This window comes from Anguilla anguilla, chromosome 6 (genome assembly GCF_013347855.1).
Source record: "Anguilla anguilla isolate fAngAng1 chromosome 6, fAngAng1.pri, whole genome shotgun sequence".
In the NCBI taxonomy this organism is placed as follows: Eukaryota; Metazoa; Chordata; class Actinopteri; order Anguilliformes; family Anguillidae; genus Anguilla; species Anguilla anguilla.
This window is the reverse complement of record NC_049206.1, coordinates 5,664,116-5,683,119: the sequence shown is the minus strand read 5'-3', so window position 1 is coordinate 5,683,119 and position 19,004 is coordinate 5,664,116. Positions and strand designations below refer to the sequence as shown.

At 37.0% G+C, this 19,004-nt stretch overlaps 2 protein-coding genes and 2 long non-coding RNA genes across 6 annotated transcripts in view; 1 reads left to right on the top strand and 3 right to left on the bottom strand.

The window, feature by feature from the left end:
- Positions 1-2,575, top strand: part of LOC118230828 — a 7,771-nt gene extending 5,196 nt beyond the window's left edge. The window contains exon 2 of the long non-coding RNA XR_004765932.1: positions 932-2,575. This is a non-coding gene — a long non-coding RNA (uncharacterized LOC118230828). The remainder of the gene's footprint in view (positions 1-931) is intronic.
- Positions 2,576-2,865: 290 nt separating this feature from the next.
- On the bottom strand, positions 2,866-12,348 carry LOC118230826 (ubiquitin-conjugating enzyme E2-17 kDa-like). Of its 3 annotated transcripts, none has more exons than XM_035424200.1 (15): positions 12,186-12,348; positions 11,556-11,689; positions 11,011-11,122; positions 9,829-9,892; positions 9,333-9,527; positions 8,877-9,022; positions 8,129-8,247; positions 7,371-7,495; positions 6,630-6,721; positions 6,151-6,287; positions 5,378-5,502; positions 4,564-4,709; positions 4,017-4,119; positions 3,444-3,586; positions 2,866-3,338 (listed from the first exon to the last, which is right to left on the bottom strand). In XM_035424200.1, exons 2-15 carry the CDS (start codon positions 11,653-11,655, stop codon positions 3,221-3,223), a joined length of 1,725 nt encoding a protein of 574 aa, XP_035280091.1. In that variant the 5' UTR covers positions 11,656-11,689; positions 12,186-12,348; the 3' UTR covers positions 2,866-3,220. The 3 variants fall into 3 exon arrangements, with proteins under 3 accessions (XP_035280091.1, XP_035280092.1, XP_035280093.1); XM_035424201.1 differs by having other exon boundaries at positions 11,015-11,122; XM_035424202.1 differs by lacking the exons at positions 6,151-6,287; positions 6,630-6,721; positions 7,371-7,495; ... (5 more) ...; positions 11,556-11,689; positions 12,186-12,348 and adding an exon at positions 5,716-5,810 and having other exon boundaries at positions 5,378-5,532.
- An 886-nt stretch (positions 12,349-13,234) lies between these two features.
- On the bottom strand, positions 13,235-13,700 carry LOC118230827. Its single transcript, XR_004765931.1, has 2 exons — positions 13,575-13,700; positions 13,235-13,295 (listed from the first exon to the last, which is right to left on the bottom strand). It is a non-coding gene; the product is annotated as an uncharacterized LOC118230827 (long non-coding RNA).
- Positions 13,701-14,023: 323 nt separating this feature from the next.
- LOC118229564 lies at positions 14,024-18,193 on the bottom strand. The gene is made up of 7 exons (XM_035421622.1): positions 18,140-18,193; positions 17,543-17,672; positions 16,245-16,385; positions 15,457-15,594; positions 14,851-15,002; positions 14,435-14,538; positions 14,024-14,252 (listed from the first exon to the last, which is right to left on the bottom strand). Exons 1-7 carry the CDS (start codon positions 18,146-18,148, stop codon positions 14,024-14,026), a joined length of 903 nt encoding a protein of 300 aa, XP_035277513.1. The 5' UTR covers positions 18,149-18,193.
- Positions 18,194-19,004: the final 811 nt, after the last annotated feature.

Sequence of the window (19,004 nt, the reverse complement as noted above, 5' to 3'; positions counted from 1 at the left end):
CTTCAGATCTAGATGCAAGCACGCCGCTGAGGATTCTGGGAAACTCTTGTGACTGTGACTTATGACATGACTGTGGCCTGCTGCTCCCCAGGAAAATTTCACATGTGCACACACACATGCACACACACATGCATGCACGCATATTCAGACATATTCAGACATGCAAGTACACAAATTTTATTTACATATATACACACATGCACGCATGGATGCAAACACTACCATGCAGATACACATGTACAAACACAAACTCACACACACACACACACACACACACACACACACGCGTGCAAAGACACGAATACACACCAAAGTTCACACTTGCGTGTGAAAGAGCTTGTGCACCTGCTTGTATGGTGTGGGTTTTGCTGTCTGTTGCCATGACTCCTGGCCTCTTGGCCAGTGCTTGTGAGGTGGGGGGTGGGGGTAGAGGGAGTTGAAGGGGTTCTCCTGGGGGAGTTTACCTTTGGGGTTTTATCTGTTTTCTTGGCAGAGGCATGATAATTAGTTCTCTTCCTGTTAACACCAGATGAAGCAACACTTATTTGAGAAAATTGTTGACTGTGCCTAGCCTGGTCTGTATTCTGGTCTGTAGTCTAGAGTCAACAGACCACAATCTGAACTGTGTAAGATCCATGGCAACAACACACACGCACACGCGCGCACACACACACACACACACACACACACACACTATAACAGGCAGAGTTGTACAGCACAGAATTTAGAGGACCTTAAATGAAGTCCTGGAGGGTGTGGATTTGAAATCATAAATGGCATGCTGCTTTTGCACTACTCAGAAAAATACTATTCGTCATGTGAAAGCCAGATATGTCGACGGGCGGTATCTACAGCAAGAGAGGGAAAACGCTGTTGTCCTAGAAACAGGCGAAAGTCGTGTTTGAATGTTTTCCGTTCGTTTGGTCTCCAGGGAGGCGATCAGTTGGGATCACGAGAGGAGCCGCGTTACCACGGAGACTCAGGAGCACGGGAGCAGAACTTCTGACAGGCTCTTTCTTTCCGCCTGCCCGCCGCCGTCGGCGCTGTATGTAGACCTGTAGACCTACGCACGGTGACACCAGAATCTCCGGCGGCCCGATTCTAACGACACGATTCTGACGGAGGCGGATCGGTGACATCATCTAACCGAAAAGACGGTTTTGGGGTGAAACACAACTCAGCTTATTCGTAACCCGAATTGTAGAATATTGGCTCCGCTTGATCTGCAGTCGCAAACATTTTAAGAACGTCTTTATCCCTCAGATTATTTTTTTAGTTTCCAGTTTGCCAGAGTCAGTCTCCATTTATAGTGTTTCAGTGTTTATCACGAGGCAGTGTGGTGCAGTCATTGCCCAGATTAGTTGAATAGCCTACTTATTAATCACTTCAGCTGATATGGACAATGACCCGCCAGGCATATTCGCAGTGCAGTTGTTCAATCCAGACTGGAATAGTAGAGTTGGCGAAAAGCATTATGGGGTTTATATGACATTTTAATTTACTGGAATTCAGTTATTGAAAAGTCAAGAAATATTTCCGTCAGTAGCTCTAAGTAGCTATTAAAAATAGCTCATTTGGCAAGCAAAAATAAATAAATAATTTAAATTATTACTGCAATGGAGGTCAGGGAGAACACATACAGCTACAAATCTGCATATGAATTATGAATGAAATGTTATTTTTCTATTGTAAACATAAAAAATAAAAATTTTCAAAAGTAGGCCTGAAGAGGACACTGAAATGTTGGCCAGCAACAGCAAAGTATGTACTCTAGCGCCCTCTGGTGATATTATTTAATTCATTTAAAAGTACAAGAGATACTGGATTGTTTTTACTGTACAGGTAGGCCTGTGCACCTATTCTTACCTGTAGATGAGAATTCTTAGTAAATTAAGCCTTTTTTTTATGTCACACTAGTGATATTTAAATGTATGTCACACTAATTATGAAACCATACATTTCATAATTATGCACACACACAAACATACCGAGTCTTGGGCTGTCCTGCTGTTCCCATGGAAACATACTAAGCTGAGTGAAGTGAGGGAGAGTTCCAGTGCACATTAAAATAAGTCAACCCAACATTCAGTGGCTTTGAGGTTTGATATATTTGTCCTTTTATACAAGAACGCATACAAATGGTTACACATATTTTCTAAAAGCTGGGAAAGAACACTGTGAAAAATTTAAGGCAAGGTCATCAGCAATGAATGATCGCTGCTTTGATGATTAACTGAATGCAAATAAAATTCTGAACACAACATATTAGGAATGTGAAGTACACTTCTGATTGAGCTCATCTGCTAAACACTCATGACCACGGGTGTCCCACTGAGAGGCGTAGTGGAGCTGACTATCCAGGGCCTCAAGGCGTGGCTGTTTGCTTTGGTCTAAAATTTTAAGGGGGCCCACAGAGACTGCATATGCACAGGGCCCAGAATTTCGTGGTACACCCCTGCTCATGACTGTACACGTGTCTCCTAGGATACCTACATTTGCTTGTTTAACTCTTACCCACCACCACAATAACAAATAACAGAAAATATCCATACACAAGCATAGATACTGTAAATGCTTAATTAATTTCCTTTAACCCTCCTGTTCTGTTCATTTTTTAGGTACAGCAAAAATGTTCCCGGGTCAATCCCCATACAGGGGGGGTTTGCAAATACATGAAATGAACCATTTTCATTTAGAATGTTGATTACACTAATTAAGGCCAGTAGAAGAAGTTTCATACTGAAAAAATAATTTTAAGTATTTTTCCTAGATTTTCAAACTTTAAAAAGGGTCAATTTGACCCGCAACATAACAGGAGGGTTAATCTCATGAGCTGAAGCGTTTTTTCCCCACTAATATGCCCACATGCTCATTATGCTGCTGTTTATCGTCCATTATATTTGGTACACAAATACGTTACATTTGCCGGTGAGTGCAGCTGATAAAATAAAGAGAAAAAAAAAGAAAAATAAGACATTAAAATTAATTCTTCAATAATTAATATCAATTAAAAAACCCCGAAAGGTTTAAAAAAAAATCAAAGAAAAAGAAAAATATTGAATCTCACATCTATCCAGAATGGCAAAATTTGTATCACTTTTGAATATTTCAGGCTTTTACCTTCCCTTGCATCACAAAAATGAAATTACCATGGTAATGCTCCAGATTAACAGAGGTGCACTGAAAAGGGAGTTTTAAGCAATTTCCTGAATTTAAGCATTTAAGCAATTTCCTGAATCTCACTCTCTCTGTGTTTCTGTGCCATGATTTTCATCTCCCTGTGTGGCTTGAGGTCTTTTACATCTAGAGGCCTGTTGCTGAATGGATCTGTTTTCTGCCTGAAAATGAGAAAGATAAAACCATAACGCAGTTTTTCATTTGGGCTTAAATCTTTAGATCATGCATAAAATACATTTTTTAAGGGTACCTTATAGATGACTTACTTTTGCAGAGCATCTTCAATGGCTTGACGCTCATAGATATCTCCATAAGGCGTTTTCACTGGATCAACAAACATCTTTTTCGAGAGTTTGCAGATTAAATGGGAGGGTATCTGGGCTTGTCTCAAATCTTGACCAACCAATTGCTGTCATAGAAATGAACAATAAAAATAACATTTTTTAAAAAATTTGCTGAGAATAACTTTGAAGAGGCTATGCTTGGGTTATTTGGTTTAAAAATGTAAAAACTAAAATAAAATAACAAAACTCCAGCTAAAAGTGTCAGAATACACAAAAAAGCGGAGCTAATGAACAGCATGGGTCCACCAACAAGTACTCCGATAGATCTGCATGTTTAATATTTGGCACTCACAGACTAGCCTATATGTTGCTACATTTAGCTAGACAGAAAGCTAATGTGTTTCGCTAGTTGCTAAATGTTCGCTAAATGTTCGCTAATTATCAAAAGCAGGAATGTACACATATGTAGCTATCTCTTTATCAACGGCTCTTAAAGAACCTTCGCCAATTAACTGGCCTATTTTCCATTAGTGTTACCGATATGTTTACACCAACCTTCTCTATGTCCTCAATGGGTGTGGCTGCAGCTTGTTTAGTGCTTTTCTGGGCGACCTCCTCATACTGTTCCCTGCAGGACTGGAACTGTTCAGCGAGTATGCTGTGAGATATTATACATAATACAGGTTAAGGTTAAGGCCAGGAGTGTAGCGTAATTATTAGGAAACAGGTCTTGTTAGTTGTCTCTCCGTTTTTTGGCAACCTTTCTGTCCAAGCGGAAAACCATTAGTTTGGTTAACAAATAATGCCGGATTTAATCCTTTTATTGTTGCGAATCAGATAGGATACAGGAGATTTCAGGAAATGGTGTCCACTGTCCTATCTAGTTATGAGCCCCTGTAATGCCATGCCTTTAGATTTGATTCCCTGGAGGGCTGCTGCTGTTGTAGCTAGCCATGTCCTGCTGTGTAAATTTACTGTACGTAAAGAATGTAAGCTGTGCACGTCACTCTGGATAAGAGTCTCAGCTAAATGCTTAAAATGTAAATGTAACATAAGAATTGAGGAAGAGCATGCTGAATTTCATTTCAGCAGCAGAGTTTACCTGTCTAAGGGATCCTCAGCTTCCGGTGCGATCAGGAGTCCGAACACCGCTTCCAGTATCTCTTTCATTGTAACGTGGGCAGAGTAGTCCCGATCAAATATATTGTGACAGATGCGTCCCACACTGTTCACATTGCAGTGGTAAATCTGTTATTACCTTAAGGAAATTACACACACTTGGAGACGTTTAAGTACAAGAAAGGAAACGTCTCCCTTACAAAAACATTATTTTCCTGGATATGTTATGGGTGGCTTTTAAAAGTGCATCCCAAAAAACAAAAAATAAAACCAAAAAATGAGATATTGCAAATGACACTAACCATTGGAAAATTGGTTCTGTAGCCTACACATTTTAAAAATTATTTTATCCCCACCCCCACACATTTTTTTCCTAATTTGGAATTAATCATCCTCATTTTGGGAGGGGTACATACCAGCACGAGTCTTCCAAAAACTCATGCAGCCAGTGCAACTTCTCGCCTTGCGGCCGGTCAGCTGAGATAAAAAGCAACTGCCGCAGAACACAGTATAGCCGCTGCAGATAGATGCAATGCACCCACTGACCAGAAGATGTCGCTTTTCATACACGATATTGGTTCACATTCAATTCTGAACCATGGATCACATCACTAGTCCTTCAGCTGTGAGACACCACACAAAGATGCCTTAATCTTCTCCTAATAATGGGAATGCACTGATCCTGTTTAGTTGCTTCTTTCAGAATCAAAACTTTTATTTTAAAACCTTGTTTTTTTGCCTTTAAAAAAGCCCAATATGACACCTCCAGGCTTGAGTCAGTCCCTGGGGAAGGATACAGGAGTGAGGAAGCGCACTGTGGGGGGTTTCAGGGGGTAATCTTCTCCAAATTGGCAGTAGAGCTCAAAGGCTCCTTCTGCATATGGTGTGTCAGGAGGCCCTTTCATTAGAATCTTCCAGAATGCTGAAAGGAAGCAGTATTAATGAAGTATATGTGTGTTTATGGTGAATGCTGATGAGGATTCAATTAAATTCAGTCCTCTTGGTTTGCAGTTTGGCCTTCGTTTTCTATAAACAAAGACCTCAGTAAATGCAGGATATACTATATAAAATATGCAAACAATTGTAAATAAAAAAATCACTTCCTTCAATTTGCTGCTAAAAAAAGTTCAAGTATGTTTGGCTGTGGTCAGCCACTTTAAGTTGACAGCCATTTTGACTGGGTATTGTCATAACAGTGACAAGTGATATGAGGGATTCATGTAGGTTATTGAATATCTGGTATTGAAATCTGTCCATGTGATGATCACATTGTACCCTGTATCAGCAGTCTTTAATCTTTATACCTGGATTTTATTCTCTTCAATGAATACGTCTTTGCAGGAACCTTATAAACTCACCCGTTGGAATTCTGAAGCAATACTTTTCCTCCATTACAGTTTAAAAAATCTCATCCTAGTTTCACAAAGCAGAAGAAGAAATGGGAAATGATAAAGGTAAAACTAGATTTTTATTTCACGAGTCACCACTTCAGTGGCATGTTCCTCTCCTGTACCTTGCACAATAATGTTTTTGCTCAAATATTAGGAGTTACCTTCCCTGTCTTACTTACTGAAGTCGGTCTCTGAGGGAAAAACTGTGCAGTACGGATGTGGATCGATGTGCAGGTGTTTCAGTTCCTCCAGTATTCGTCCATCCTTGACCTTGAATCTTGAAGTCTTGGATTCCCGAATTTTATTTTTCAGAGCACTGTGTAAGAATGTAGTTCATAAACATTGCAGAATTTGTTAAACAGTTTCCCCTTGTGGCTGAAAATGTCCTCAACAAATAAAAAAATTCAGGCTGTTCATTTGACAGGACAATGCCACCTCCATAAACTGTGGAGAGCTGACATTCATATTTTTAATGAACAACCTATAGAAAGGTTTTTTTTTTTTCAAGATCTCATTAAGTTTCCTTCTGCATGAATCAGAACACATTGTTTGTGTGCACCTTATGAAAATATACTGCATACTCATGCCAAAAAGGTTGTTTCTATTTTCTGTGGTTTAAAATAAGCAATTATCCCTACACACCAATTATGCCACTTACTTTTGTGGTAGGGTTACTTTCTGGCTTAATTGTGCAGGATGTGCAACTTCTGGCTGGTCATCAAAGCCATGTGATTGAGACATTAAATCAGCCTGGCAAAAAAAAAAAAAAAATTAGAACTGAACCAGAAAATGTAAAAATAAATAAATAAATAAAAGTTTTCTGTGGTTTGACAATTTCATGAAAGCTTACAAGAGAGTAGGGATTCGTGTGAGTAATGGATGAATCGATAAATCGGATAGATACCTACTCGGTCTTTTTGATATTTCGACTATTTATCGAGTCAGGCGATGCTTATTAATGTAGAATGGTGAGTGAACTTTTGCATCCACTACTTCATTGCCCGACATATATGTAAAATGATGCACATGTCCCAGCCAATCAGAACTGAGTATTCAGTCAAGCTGTCATATATCGGTTTTGTGGGTGTGCAACATTTATGAATTGTGAATAAAATTCTTGGTATCATATCACTGTGACTGTTTGTGTTTATTGACACAATCGGCTGAGCATTTAGACTTTTTTATGACAGAAAAACATGGGTATTGATGTGCTTTTATTATGTGCACATACATTCATTTTCCATACAGCCAGTGCTACCGCCTGGCCAAGATACATTCCAAAAATGGATTCTTCCCCATGCAAGCGATCGATTTGGAATCGAGCGCATTATCTCATTATGTGATCACGTGATCTGTGAAATGATTTAGATCGCGTGATCACATAATCACCAGCACTCACCAGTGTCCGCACAGAGGATGCTTCAGATTTTTTCTTCAGTTTCCTCCTCTCCAAAGACAGGACTGTTTCCATTTCAAAGAGTTTTAACGCGTCTTTGCTCGTCTCTGGTTTGAAACAGCAACCTCCTGTGCAACACATTTGAGTAATTGATAATGCAAGAGAGGCTGAAATAACTGAAAACATCCCACTAAGGTTTTGTCCTTTTAAAATGAAATGCATTTTTTCAGTTTCTCCCCATAGCTTATCATGGGGGAGATATGTTTCTTCACACATATCCCATGACGTAGTGGCCTACTGAGAAGAAGATTCTATATTTGTTTTTCCATGCTGCGGTTCAGCCCTTATGGAAAAAATCATGTGTCCAAAAACAACATGTTAACACCCAACATGTGAAGAGTACACATGTGAACTGTAAAAATAATTCGACTAATAAGACGAGAGCTGGGTACTGATACTATTTCAACTTACACGTTTGGTTTTCACACGTGAAGACTCTAGTTCACATTTGGAAGAAGTCAGTCACTTGTGAAAATGTGGAATTTCATGTGATTTTATGTCACGTTTGATTTTGCATGTGGAAATTTTCATTCATGTGAAAAAAGCCAGTCAAATATGAAAATGTCCGGTTCACATGCAACATTTTCTTTTCACGTGAATATTTTAATTGACACTCAAAAATATTAAACTTCAAATGTGATTTTTTTTCATGAGGGAAGCCATTTTCAGGCAGATTTTTTTTAAAGGAGAATGTTGCTGACCTGTCACGTTGCTGATTCCATGCAGAACCGCATTTTTCTCATTTCCAAGGAGAATGGAATCCACAACTATGTCGGCATCAATCAGTTTGACTGCGACTTGCACTGGATCACTTCTAGACCTAATGTTTTCAAAAGCAAAACATTCAATAGTAAATTTAATTCTTAAAGCAACAGGTTTATACTTCTTGAAATAAAATACCACTTTAAAAAGATTTCAAAAAAGTTTATTCGAGAACATTTTGAACATAAAATCTGTCATGTGTGCCATTAGACCCATGGAAGTAATATTATAAAAAATAATTAATCAAGTATGGTATAATTAATTAGTATAAGTAGGATCAGTGGGAATTCAATATGACTCCCCGTTAATAAATTTAACACATGATTTTAGCACTCCTACTACAGTGTTCACAATGTTCTTTAATTCCTTATTAACATTTTTGAGCACTCATTTTATTAAATCACTGCAAAGATTTAATACCTTTTAAATATGTGCACAATATTTGAGGTAATCACGGAGTTTTCAAATTTATTTATCATTGTATTTGAAGAGCATTCTCTTATGAATGCAAACAGAAATTGCACACAAATTGCTACCATATACAGATGACTGACTACCATATACTGACCATTGAAAGTCCTTGGTAACATTTTGTAGTTCACTGTTATCAGCAAGTGATTTGATATTGTATGTATGGTATGTTTTTGTGAATTTCCTGGACTTTAGCTCATGCAAATAGGAATTTACCCTTGGTCATGTCCATCAGTGAGACACAGCATGCGGAGTCTGCAGTTTGGAAAACACTTTTTGATGTTCTGGAGCTCAGAAAGTCCAAGAATTAAGGCATCATAGAGTGGAGTGTTTCCCTGGGCTTCAAGCTGATCTACGTAATTCTGAAACACACAAGACAAAATAAATCCAGACTGCGTATATTGGATCTGAGGCAATGCCTGGGGGGCTGGCTGTTGGATAGTCACTGTGGACACAAGGAATAGGGCTGTGAAATTTACATAAGATTTAACAAATATACAGTAAATCTTCACAATTTTTAAGAAGATTAATTGCTAATATTTTTGCAATGTGGAGGGAAAAGCATTTACATGATCACTTACTGTGTGTATACAGTAAATATTTAGTTTAGCATATTTTCAAACATTTTCAATTGCAATGCATATACATTACAGTGCACATTAAACACATTACCGTGAAGGTTTCCAGTGACTCTGTGAATTTATGGAATTTTAGATCCTTTCCGACCTTAACAAGTCCAATGACAAGAGGAAAATTGTATGCCATGGTCCGGTTTGAAAAGCTGTGGAACAGTTGTTTGACAGCATCCATTCTGTTCCATGTTGTGTAACATTGCCGAGTCATGGATGAGCTTGCATCCACCAGCACCTAAAATGAGTCAGTTTTTCTATCTGTGTATATTTTCGCAGTCATATCCTTATAAATGATACAGTGGGTCTAAAATATGAAAAAAATACCATGGTGCCAATGAAGCAATGCACCACACAAGTAATTTGAACTATTTTAGAATAGTTTAATAACTCAGTTAAACACAAAACATTCTACACCAACAGAATTGCCATCTGACAGAACTAACGAAATACTATTAACTATTTTTGTCAAATATTTGTTAATATCTCATTTGTTTAACCATCTTAGGTTATTAGATAATTTCTTCATTTTCTGTTACCAGTATTGCTTCTTTTGGAACTCTGTTTATTTGGAAGGTCTGGTTATTTCTGAAATCTCCAGTTCTAAAAGAAAGAAAAAAAGAATGTGTATTGATCAGTTCAGTGACATTGAAAAATATATCTTGGATGAAATAAAATATTAACTGATTCAGTATCAGTATTTAATGTTATCAACTGAGATATGTGTGTTCTCTGCAAAGCCCAAAAATGTAACCTAAAACCAATACATGGTTTTACAGTTTACTGCTACTTAATGATCCTCTTTTTAAAAGGACAGTTCACTTAATGAGTTTAAAAAATGTATTATTTCAGTTTTAGTATATGTTCTAGATTGGCCCAGTTTTTGTGTCTTATGAAGGATATTTTAGATATTTAGAAAATGTTTACAGAAGATTTTGCTGAATTTACAATGGCTGGTATAAGGCATTGAGGGGTTCCAGGTCAAAATGAAGAAAGCACTTCTCATAAACCCAAAGCAGCTTTTACAGCAATGTTATGCCTTCAGAGTTTGTAAATGTGTATGCTACTTGAATATGCTTATTAAAATTTTTTGTTTAATATTATTTTCAATTTGAACTCTTTCCTATTGTATGTGTACTGTATGTAACCTGAGTCTGTTGTCCTAGGAGTACTGGCATATAAAATTTGATACTTAAGTGCATAATTGTTAGAAAGTGCTATTATTATTATTCACAAAGCCTTTGGAAACCTAACATGTAATGTCTCTGTATAAGCTGTTTTGAAGCTAACTGAAGTGTTTTTTCTCTCTTGCTGATTTACAGCCCACATCATCTTTTAAAATAGATATACTCCCCTCCATAGTATCATAAAATAACACGTTTAAAACTTTGGAGAGACCACAACCTTTAATTTGACCTGATCCTATAACATACACCAGAAACATGGTACTAAATGTGAGAAAACAGTTTTCCCAAATTCAGCACAAGGTAATTCTTGGTGTTTCATTGCTAAAATGTAGTTCCTCATAGTTAAAATGGCTACATTTCTACCTTATTATGATAAGCCTTTTAGTCATGTATTAATATGGCTGAGATAATTCACTTAGATAAAGGCTTCTAAAATGGGCAATTTATGTGTCTACATGCAGAATTTTAATTATTCTCAAAATGAGTCCAGTGCGTTCAGAAATACAGAAATACATAAAAACTGAAAATACTTACTCACGTGCCAGTTGACGCACATCTAGAGTTATTATTTTACCAGTCAGGAAATCTTGAAAATTTGCCTCCCAAGGCCGTTCTTTATTGTTACTTTGCCAAAAGCAGAGGTTATCTAAGATTGGGAAAAATGTCTATGTTAGTGTACCTCAAAACTTCCATGAATCATGAGACATGAAAATGATACAACTCTATATCAACAGCTATTTTTGGGTCATTTTGGGCACTTCGCTTAGGTCACAGTTTTAAATGCCCAGACTTCCAATTACAGCTGTTCAGCAAACATAAACTGGTTCTGATCTGAAAAAATATGTGAAGCCGTCATAAAAAATACATCTCTGCCAATAATATTCAGATGCATTTTGATTGGCCATATATAGTACATACATTGTTTACAACCCATTAGTAAATGAAACATAATAAATGCAGAATCAATATCATGCACATATGAATGCAGGTGATTTTGACATATTAACTGGCACACCCATAGACCTGGAAACAAAGACAAATAATTCACCTCTTAAATCACTCACTTCATAGCATCATACCTTTGATGTATACAAGAGCGTGTCCTGAGAATCCTTGACTCATTAATTGTAAAGGTGGAGTTGCTTGCAGGTGAGAGTACGTTGACAAGCCCTCAGTCATCTCATCAAACGTCTTCTCTGGATTAACCTGAAAACTGCAAAGATGAAGTCATTTTAGTTCTACATAAACTGCATTGGGGAGTGGACACAAGTCACCATTTAACCCATTTAACTCTTTAAGGACCAAACTAACAAAAGATTCTATCCGCAGAAAAATGATTAAGTAAGATCTCCATTTTTTCTAAACATTGACTCTCAATCATGCAAGTGCTCATTTTTATCCTGGGAGATGTGGATAAAGATTACTTCCTTTGATATTACATTGGAGAAATGAACACTTATACACTATACAACACTATATTCTGATATGTATATTAGTATATTACATATTTTTCCTAAATGCCTCTTCATAATCAATTGTATGTTTTTGTTAGTTTCTTAAGGATTTTCTTTGCTGGTTTATGTATTGTTTACTGTTTATTGCAATATATTTATATATTCCATTTGATTGAATTTTTTAAAACAATTTTTACAATATTGTTTACATCTAATTTTTATGCTATAGTCATCTCCGCTCAAATGAAAGCTTACTTGCGACCAGGACCAGGGGAAATGCACAGAGGGAAGTTGCGTGCCAGAGGAAGACTCAATAAAATCCTCTCAATATCGGTTGCTCTCTGGATCGATGTTTCCTTGAGGTTTTCTTCACTGCAGCCTGGGATTTTTTCCTCTCCTTCAGATACAATAAATGCTATGTATTGATTGGCTGGTGTAGTCATGTGATATGGAAGCTAAGATTCATTTTCAGGTTGTTGAGCTGCCATTTTATGGTATGAAATACATCAGAATATTTTTGTGCTCGAAATGCTGACCAAGTGTACATTTTGTGGCCACGAAAGTTACTTCCTTGTTACAGAAAGGCTTGTATTGTATAATTAACATGGTAAATATAATTCTATTATAATAATTCAGAAAGCATTTTGCATTTTATCTTCAAAATATTAAATGTGCTTTACATTTCATGAACGAAATACAGAATGCATTTTACATCTGTACAAAATGCAAAAGACACTGAATATTTCATACACAAAATGCAAAGCACATTTTACTTTTCATGCATGAAATGCAGTAAGCTGTCTTCATTTTGTTTTCATACCACAAAAGGCATCTTGTGCACAAGATTTAAGATATATTTGGAACCCCCCCCCCCCCACCCCCTAAAAAAAAGTAAGTAGTAACATTTCCTCACCTCTTATTTTGTCCAGAACATATGCTCTGTCGAAAACCGAGTGTATCCCAGGAATGCGAACCGGCTCAAAGAGGCGGTTTCCTGATCCTTCACAGCACAAAGGTATGGGTGCAAAGAACTCCATGTCCTCATCCTGAAAGGATTCAATTAAGAGATATATTAACATTAAGAACAAATTGCTCTAAAATTAACTTTTTAAAAGAATTGTGTTTTCGAGTGCTTAACCTAATTTTACAATATATGTATATGTTTACCTTGAGTAATCTGACCTTTTGTTATGTCGATGACATTTTTGTGGAGATTATAAATACCTTAAACTGAGACATCAGGTAGGCCCAGCAAACATTTGAGTGCTCAAACACCTCTGAGTCTTCAATGATCTGAAGACTTCTTTTGGCCTGACTGGGCAGCAGTTCTCTGAAGAGTAAATACAGTCCTTCAACAACTGCAATCTAAAATAATTGAAAAAAGACGTATTGTTAGCACGTAAATGCACAATTAATTCATGAAAGACAGATATTGAGCCTCACATTTTGTGAAGTCCTCATAAATTCCTATCGCAATATTTTATATGCCTGACTAGTAGTTACTTACTAGAAATTTACTTTTGCGCTGGCTGCTAAACAGCATGATAGTTGGCACACTTTGGATATGGATTCAAAAATATAACATAAATAAAATATTTCATACACTGAATGCGTGTTCGCGTGACTGTGAAACGTATGTATCACCTTCTGGTTCCTGGTCCCAAATTCACCTCTGCACACAAGTTGATATAAAGCCTGGGCCAGTGCATTGCATCCAGTGAGCTTCCGAATGTATGCTATTACTTTCTGAAATCTGGTTCCTGATTCAGATCTGTACTGTAGAACAACACATTCATGAAAACAAGTGCATTAATAATAATAATAATAATAATAATAATAATAATAATAATAAAAAATAATAATAATAAATAATACCTCAGAATCTTCTAGAATATCTGGCAGAATTAAGATTTTCAAGTTCATTGAGTGAATTATTGTCACAGAAAAATATTCAAAGCTCATTTCCTGAATTGATGGAATTAAAATGGAGTTGTCCTCAAAACTGATACAACACGGTAACTGTTTTGTTAAATATAAACATTTAACAAATGACAAATGGCTTACAGGTTGCATACTCTAATTTTGCAAATTACCTAAGGAGCATGAGAAAAAGGGTCATCATAGCTTACAATGATATAGAATGTCGAGAAGAAAACACTCATTCCCTTCTGTGTTTGTTGAACTGAAGGGGAAATGTCAGACATGAAGAATTCTGTGTATTTCATGTATGTGTTTTCAAATGAAGACAGTGAGAAATGAACCACAGACTGGCTGCTGATCTCAAGATCTTTCAAGGATTGTCCAGGTCCTCCTCCTACATCTCTGCAGGAAAATAATGACATGTTACACTTAGAATTCAAACATGCATTTTTAGTTTACATGATTACATGATATCTGGAGGCTTGTTTATGGGGTAAAATTAAATAAGACACCAGTTTATTAATGCAGAACGGCAAAACAATAATAAAACACATGACCGAAATGGTAAAATAAATTGCAGCAACCTAGCATGCAGGACATGTACAGGTATTCCGCTTTCTTTGGACAGCTTCCTTCTCAGGTCCCTCAGTGTGTCTTTTTCCAAGTCCAACTGAATTTCATAGTCTCCCTGTAGTGTGATATAGTGGTTAGTTGGTGGTGGTTAAAACTTTCAGGAAAACTTTTGATAAGGATAAGGAAAAAATTACAGTTGAAGATTGTTATTGTGCCACTGCATGAAATATTTCATTGTGGCCTAATCTGTGAGTGTACTGGAATTGGTGTAAACAGCCAAATGGTTAATTGAGCCAGGGTTATTGTTGGAAAAGAAACCTGCAAACACAATTTGCACTGGGACAGAGAATGGAATTGCCCACCTGTGGACAAATGAACGAATACATGCAACAAATTCAAATGCATTTGACTGGATGTAGATACACACCTTGAGCATGATGTGGCACCGGACAATGTCATCCCCGGGAATCTCACTGGTCTCCTGTGAAATGACTGCTGGTGCGGCTCGAAGGTTCTGCTTGGGTGTAAATATGACGTACAGCTCACTTCCATTTTCAATGTGCCTGTCCTTTAAACTCCCTGGAAAAAGAGGGAACGAATATTTGTCAGCCAGTGAGTAGCACATGATCTCATCTGCTGCTTAGGATACCCTGTGATGCTATATTTGATTCAGTAAATTTATTTGCATTTGTATTTCAATACGTTTTATTTATGCCTCATACCTGACAGTAAGGATTGAGGTTTTGGATGAAACTCTAATTGGGTGTGGTTTATTTTATAGCATAACAAAGAAAGGCGGATTTGTTGTTCACTCATCAATGACACTATATCTTTGTCAGATTATAAACCATTTTGACTGGTGGAAGACAAACTGTATAGGATTGCCTTATTATTATTATTATTATTACCGTTATTGTTGTTTTTGTTGTTTATGCAGTTAATTTGGATAGTTTCTTAATTTTTCTTTTTGAGATTTTAGTCATAAAAATTATTGCTGCAGAAATGACTTTCAATCAGGTACTCACGTACTCACATGTGTTGAAGAAAGGATCGTCTGTTAAAGGCATTCCGTCTACTGTGTAAATACACATGGCTTTGTCATTGCCTATTTGTTCCTGAAAACCAATCCGGAGCATCAGATCATCCAGCGTGTTCTGAGATGGATCTATGTCTGTGTGTTGATAAATAAAAGAATAATTCAAATATAACTGGTAAAATAAAAAAAAAAGAAGACTGAGGTACATTCAATAGCCAAAATATTTGGGATCCTTATGACTGGGTTCCCCTTGACTGTTCACTCTCAGCGTCTGAAACTTTTTTTTGGCACACTCAGAAAATTGGGCTCTTTCCTTTCATTCATTTAATTTCCTTTCATTCGTTGTGTCATTTGTTGTAGTAAAGCTGTAAAAAAAGCCTCCTATCAGCACAAACTAAGCAATGCCAACTGAAGAACAGTGGCATGCCATCATCATTTCATTCACCAAATTAATCAGAAGGAATATAGGTTGTAGTGTAGTATAATTGATATGGTACTGGTCTTGTAACCAGAAGGTCACAGGTTCCCAGGTAGGACACTGCAGTCAGGGGTGTAGGTGTTAGGAATATGTGGTGTTGCCATCGAGATATATAAAAACAGCTCTTAACTATAACTCAATTGGTGACGTGCTGGAGTATGAGGGATTGTCAATTTGATTTCGGTAGTCTATTTTATTTTTGACAATTGCTTTAATTTCGCCTCGATTACTGATTGTATTGCATTTAGGAGAAAATCCATGCCAGAATCGGTAATTTCAATGTATAATACTCAGGAAGTTCTCTTACCACTGATCTCTTTAGGCTCAGAGCATTTGGGGAAGCTGTATGTCACCTTGAATGCCTCCGTCGACTTTTCTATCGTGCTTCCAAGCTTTTGAATGTGTGTCTGCATGTTTGCAAATCTTTTCTTCTCTAATTGAGATAAACCTGGGAGGGGGGAGGGGACACTTAGATCAAGAAAACAACACGGAAAAAAACACTTGATAATTTCTCTGAAATAAACACTAGAGCCTATCTTGTATTCATGCAGATATTCCAGTGAGGATGCAAGAATGCAAATATATCATAAATGTACAAATAAAAAGATTCTATTTTATTTATTACAATAAAATACACTCATACAAACAAGGTTTTATTAATATGTGATACGTTTTCCAGAAAAACTCTGAGAATACTAGAGACCACAGTCCTGGTTTATCTTTGTTTGTGAAGAAACTGGCTGTGCTGCATGCAAAGAATTTGCATGGCAACAACAAAGAGTCACATATGATGATATGATGACATTCACAAAACAAAGGTATTCAAAATGACTACACAGGCTCTGCTGAAACCAAACTGGCCAGACAAAGAATAGCACAGTACACAAAACCATTTTTGAAATGAGCATTTTAGAATTACATTATAAAATACAAATTATAAAAATAATCTTTAAAAGGTCTGTTTCATGAAACAAAGAAAAATTTTGTTTAATATTGTACTGTAGTTTATTAACATTTTAGTGTGTGGGTCTGTCTCTTTCAGTGCAAGAAATAAAGGGCTTGTGGGAGGTACAGACCCAAAAGCAGAGGGAAAAAAAACCTCAAAACTCCAAAATGGGAGGAGAACAAAAGACTTTACTCAACAAAGGGGAACAAAGGGAACAAAAAGCCTGGCAGGGCAACTCCTCACAAACACAAAGACAAACTTCAAAAAAAAAAAAAAACCCAGGAACAAGGAAAATCCAGAAAAACCTAAACACAAGGGAACCAGAACATGGGCAGGAATACACAGGGCAGGAACATGCGCGACCAAACACAACCAGACACAATCAAAACCGACAAACTAACAAGGATCCAGCACCTAAGTCCAGGAGAAGGGAAACGAATATAGGCAGACACTGACGAGACACAGGAGGGCACCATGAACAATCAGGCCACAGAGAGGGAATGGGGAAACGAGACAACCAGCAAACCATAATTAGACAATTGAAAACAATCATACAATTAACAGGGGGGAGCAGGACACAAAACAGAAGTGCCGCCATCTGGCAGCCCAACAAGGGAAACACAGACAGGAAAACACAGAACCATGACAGGGCTACTCACCTAAAGTTGCTAAGATGTCATCATCAATACTATCAATGAAGTCTCTCTCATCTTTTACCCCAATTTCAAGATATGCATTGTAGTAAGATTCCAATCGGAACCTCTGAAGTAGGGAGAATATCTTTTCCAACTATAAAGACACAAAATGTACAAAAATGACAACAGAGTAATAATTAAGTATTGAAAATTTCTCTGAGCAATGTATAAACTTATAAACAATGAATTGTGCAATTACAAAACAATTAACACCGCATATTTCGTATATCTAAATGTATTTTGCCAGCAGTGTTTCAGTCACAACTTTAATATATAGACCATATATTTTAAGACCATATATTTAAATAGCAAGCGAGTGATGAACTTAAAAATGAAATCAAAGAAATCCAGCTGTAATTATTGTGAAATGCAGAGCTTGCAATTATTTCATTTGTTTCATTGTTTCATTTGAGTTATTCCCGATTCAATATGCACAATAAAAAACCATGAATAAACTTCTAATTAGCATCAATACAATGTATCATTATTAACAATATCTTAGTAAAATACACCTGTTTATGAATAATCAGCTTACTTTAGTTTATTTTGTGGAGACATTACCTTAGACATCGCAGCTGCTCCAAGGTCAGTGCTGTTGTGTGGAGCTAATACTTTCAGGTTCACTGTTCCTGGAAAAGGTGGAGCTGAAACTTTCCGCAAACGGTCTGGGTGTGTCCATTGATGTAACTCATTATTTGGTTAAACCTGCATGTGCATTCACCTGATTAATACGAGCAATAGACCGGGCCAACATTTACAGACCAGTGAGTATAGCTGCAACATCCCAAAAGCTCCAGTGCAACTATGCTAGTGAAGAACCGAAGTACAAATTATAAATGCATGCAGACTACATTTATTTAACAAGCCAGAAGAAACAGATGCAGGGTGGAATTCTAAGGCCCAGGAAACAATATATTTTGCAACAAATTAAAAATAGTTACACCCCATATCCTGGGCCCCCCCTTAGGCCCGGGCCTTGGACAAAGTGCCCCAGTTGGACTAGGGTTGTGCCAGTGAATGTCAAGAAAGCTATTATGAGACTGATTATGAGAAGTCCGAAAAAACAAAGACATCGGCCAAACATTAGGCCTCATTAGGAGGAATGACAGCACTGGTGAGCTCAGAAATTGCAGAAGGCCTGGTAGGCCAAGGTAGACCTCAACAGTTAATGACTGAAAAATTCTCACCACAATGAAGAAAAGACCCTAAGGACCCCAATCTTTCATTGTTATATGGTGTCGGGGAAGTGAGGATTAAGTAAAATATGTTTAATTTTCTAAATCCAGCAGTCCATATTTCATGCTCAGTCTGCAACCCAAAATTTAAACACATCAAATGCAAAAACCTGTAACCACCAATAAGAAATAATTAAATGAATGCATAACATTTGGGTGGGAATTGTTTATACCTAATTTGTTTTTGAATG

Bases quoted from the DNA above. Each gene is read 5' to 3' on its own strand.
- LOC118229564 (XM_035421622.1), bottom strand. The intron at 15,003-15,456 runs GTGAGTACGTGA...CTCTTTTTCCAG, and splicing joins CGATCCTTTCTTCAACACAT to GGAGTTTAAAGGACAGGCAC. The intron at 14,253-14,434 runs GTTGCTGCAATT...ATTTTCCTGCAG, and splicing joins GTACATGTCCTGCATGCTAG to AGATGTAGGAGGAGGACCTG.
- LOC118230826 (XM_035424200.1), bottom strand. From the start codon at position 11,655: ATGACTGAGGGCTTGTCAACGTACTCTCACCTGCAAGCAACTCCACCT. The intron at 5,503-6,150 runs GTAAGTAAGACA...GCTTCCTTTCAG, and splicing joins TCCCTCAGAGACCGACTTCA to CATTCTGGAAGATTCTAATG. The intron at 3,587-4,016 runs GTTGGTGTAAAC...TTTCTATGACAG, and splicing joins CCATTGAGGACATAGAGAAG to CAATTGGTTGGTCAAGATTT.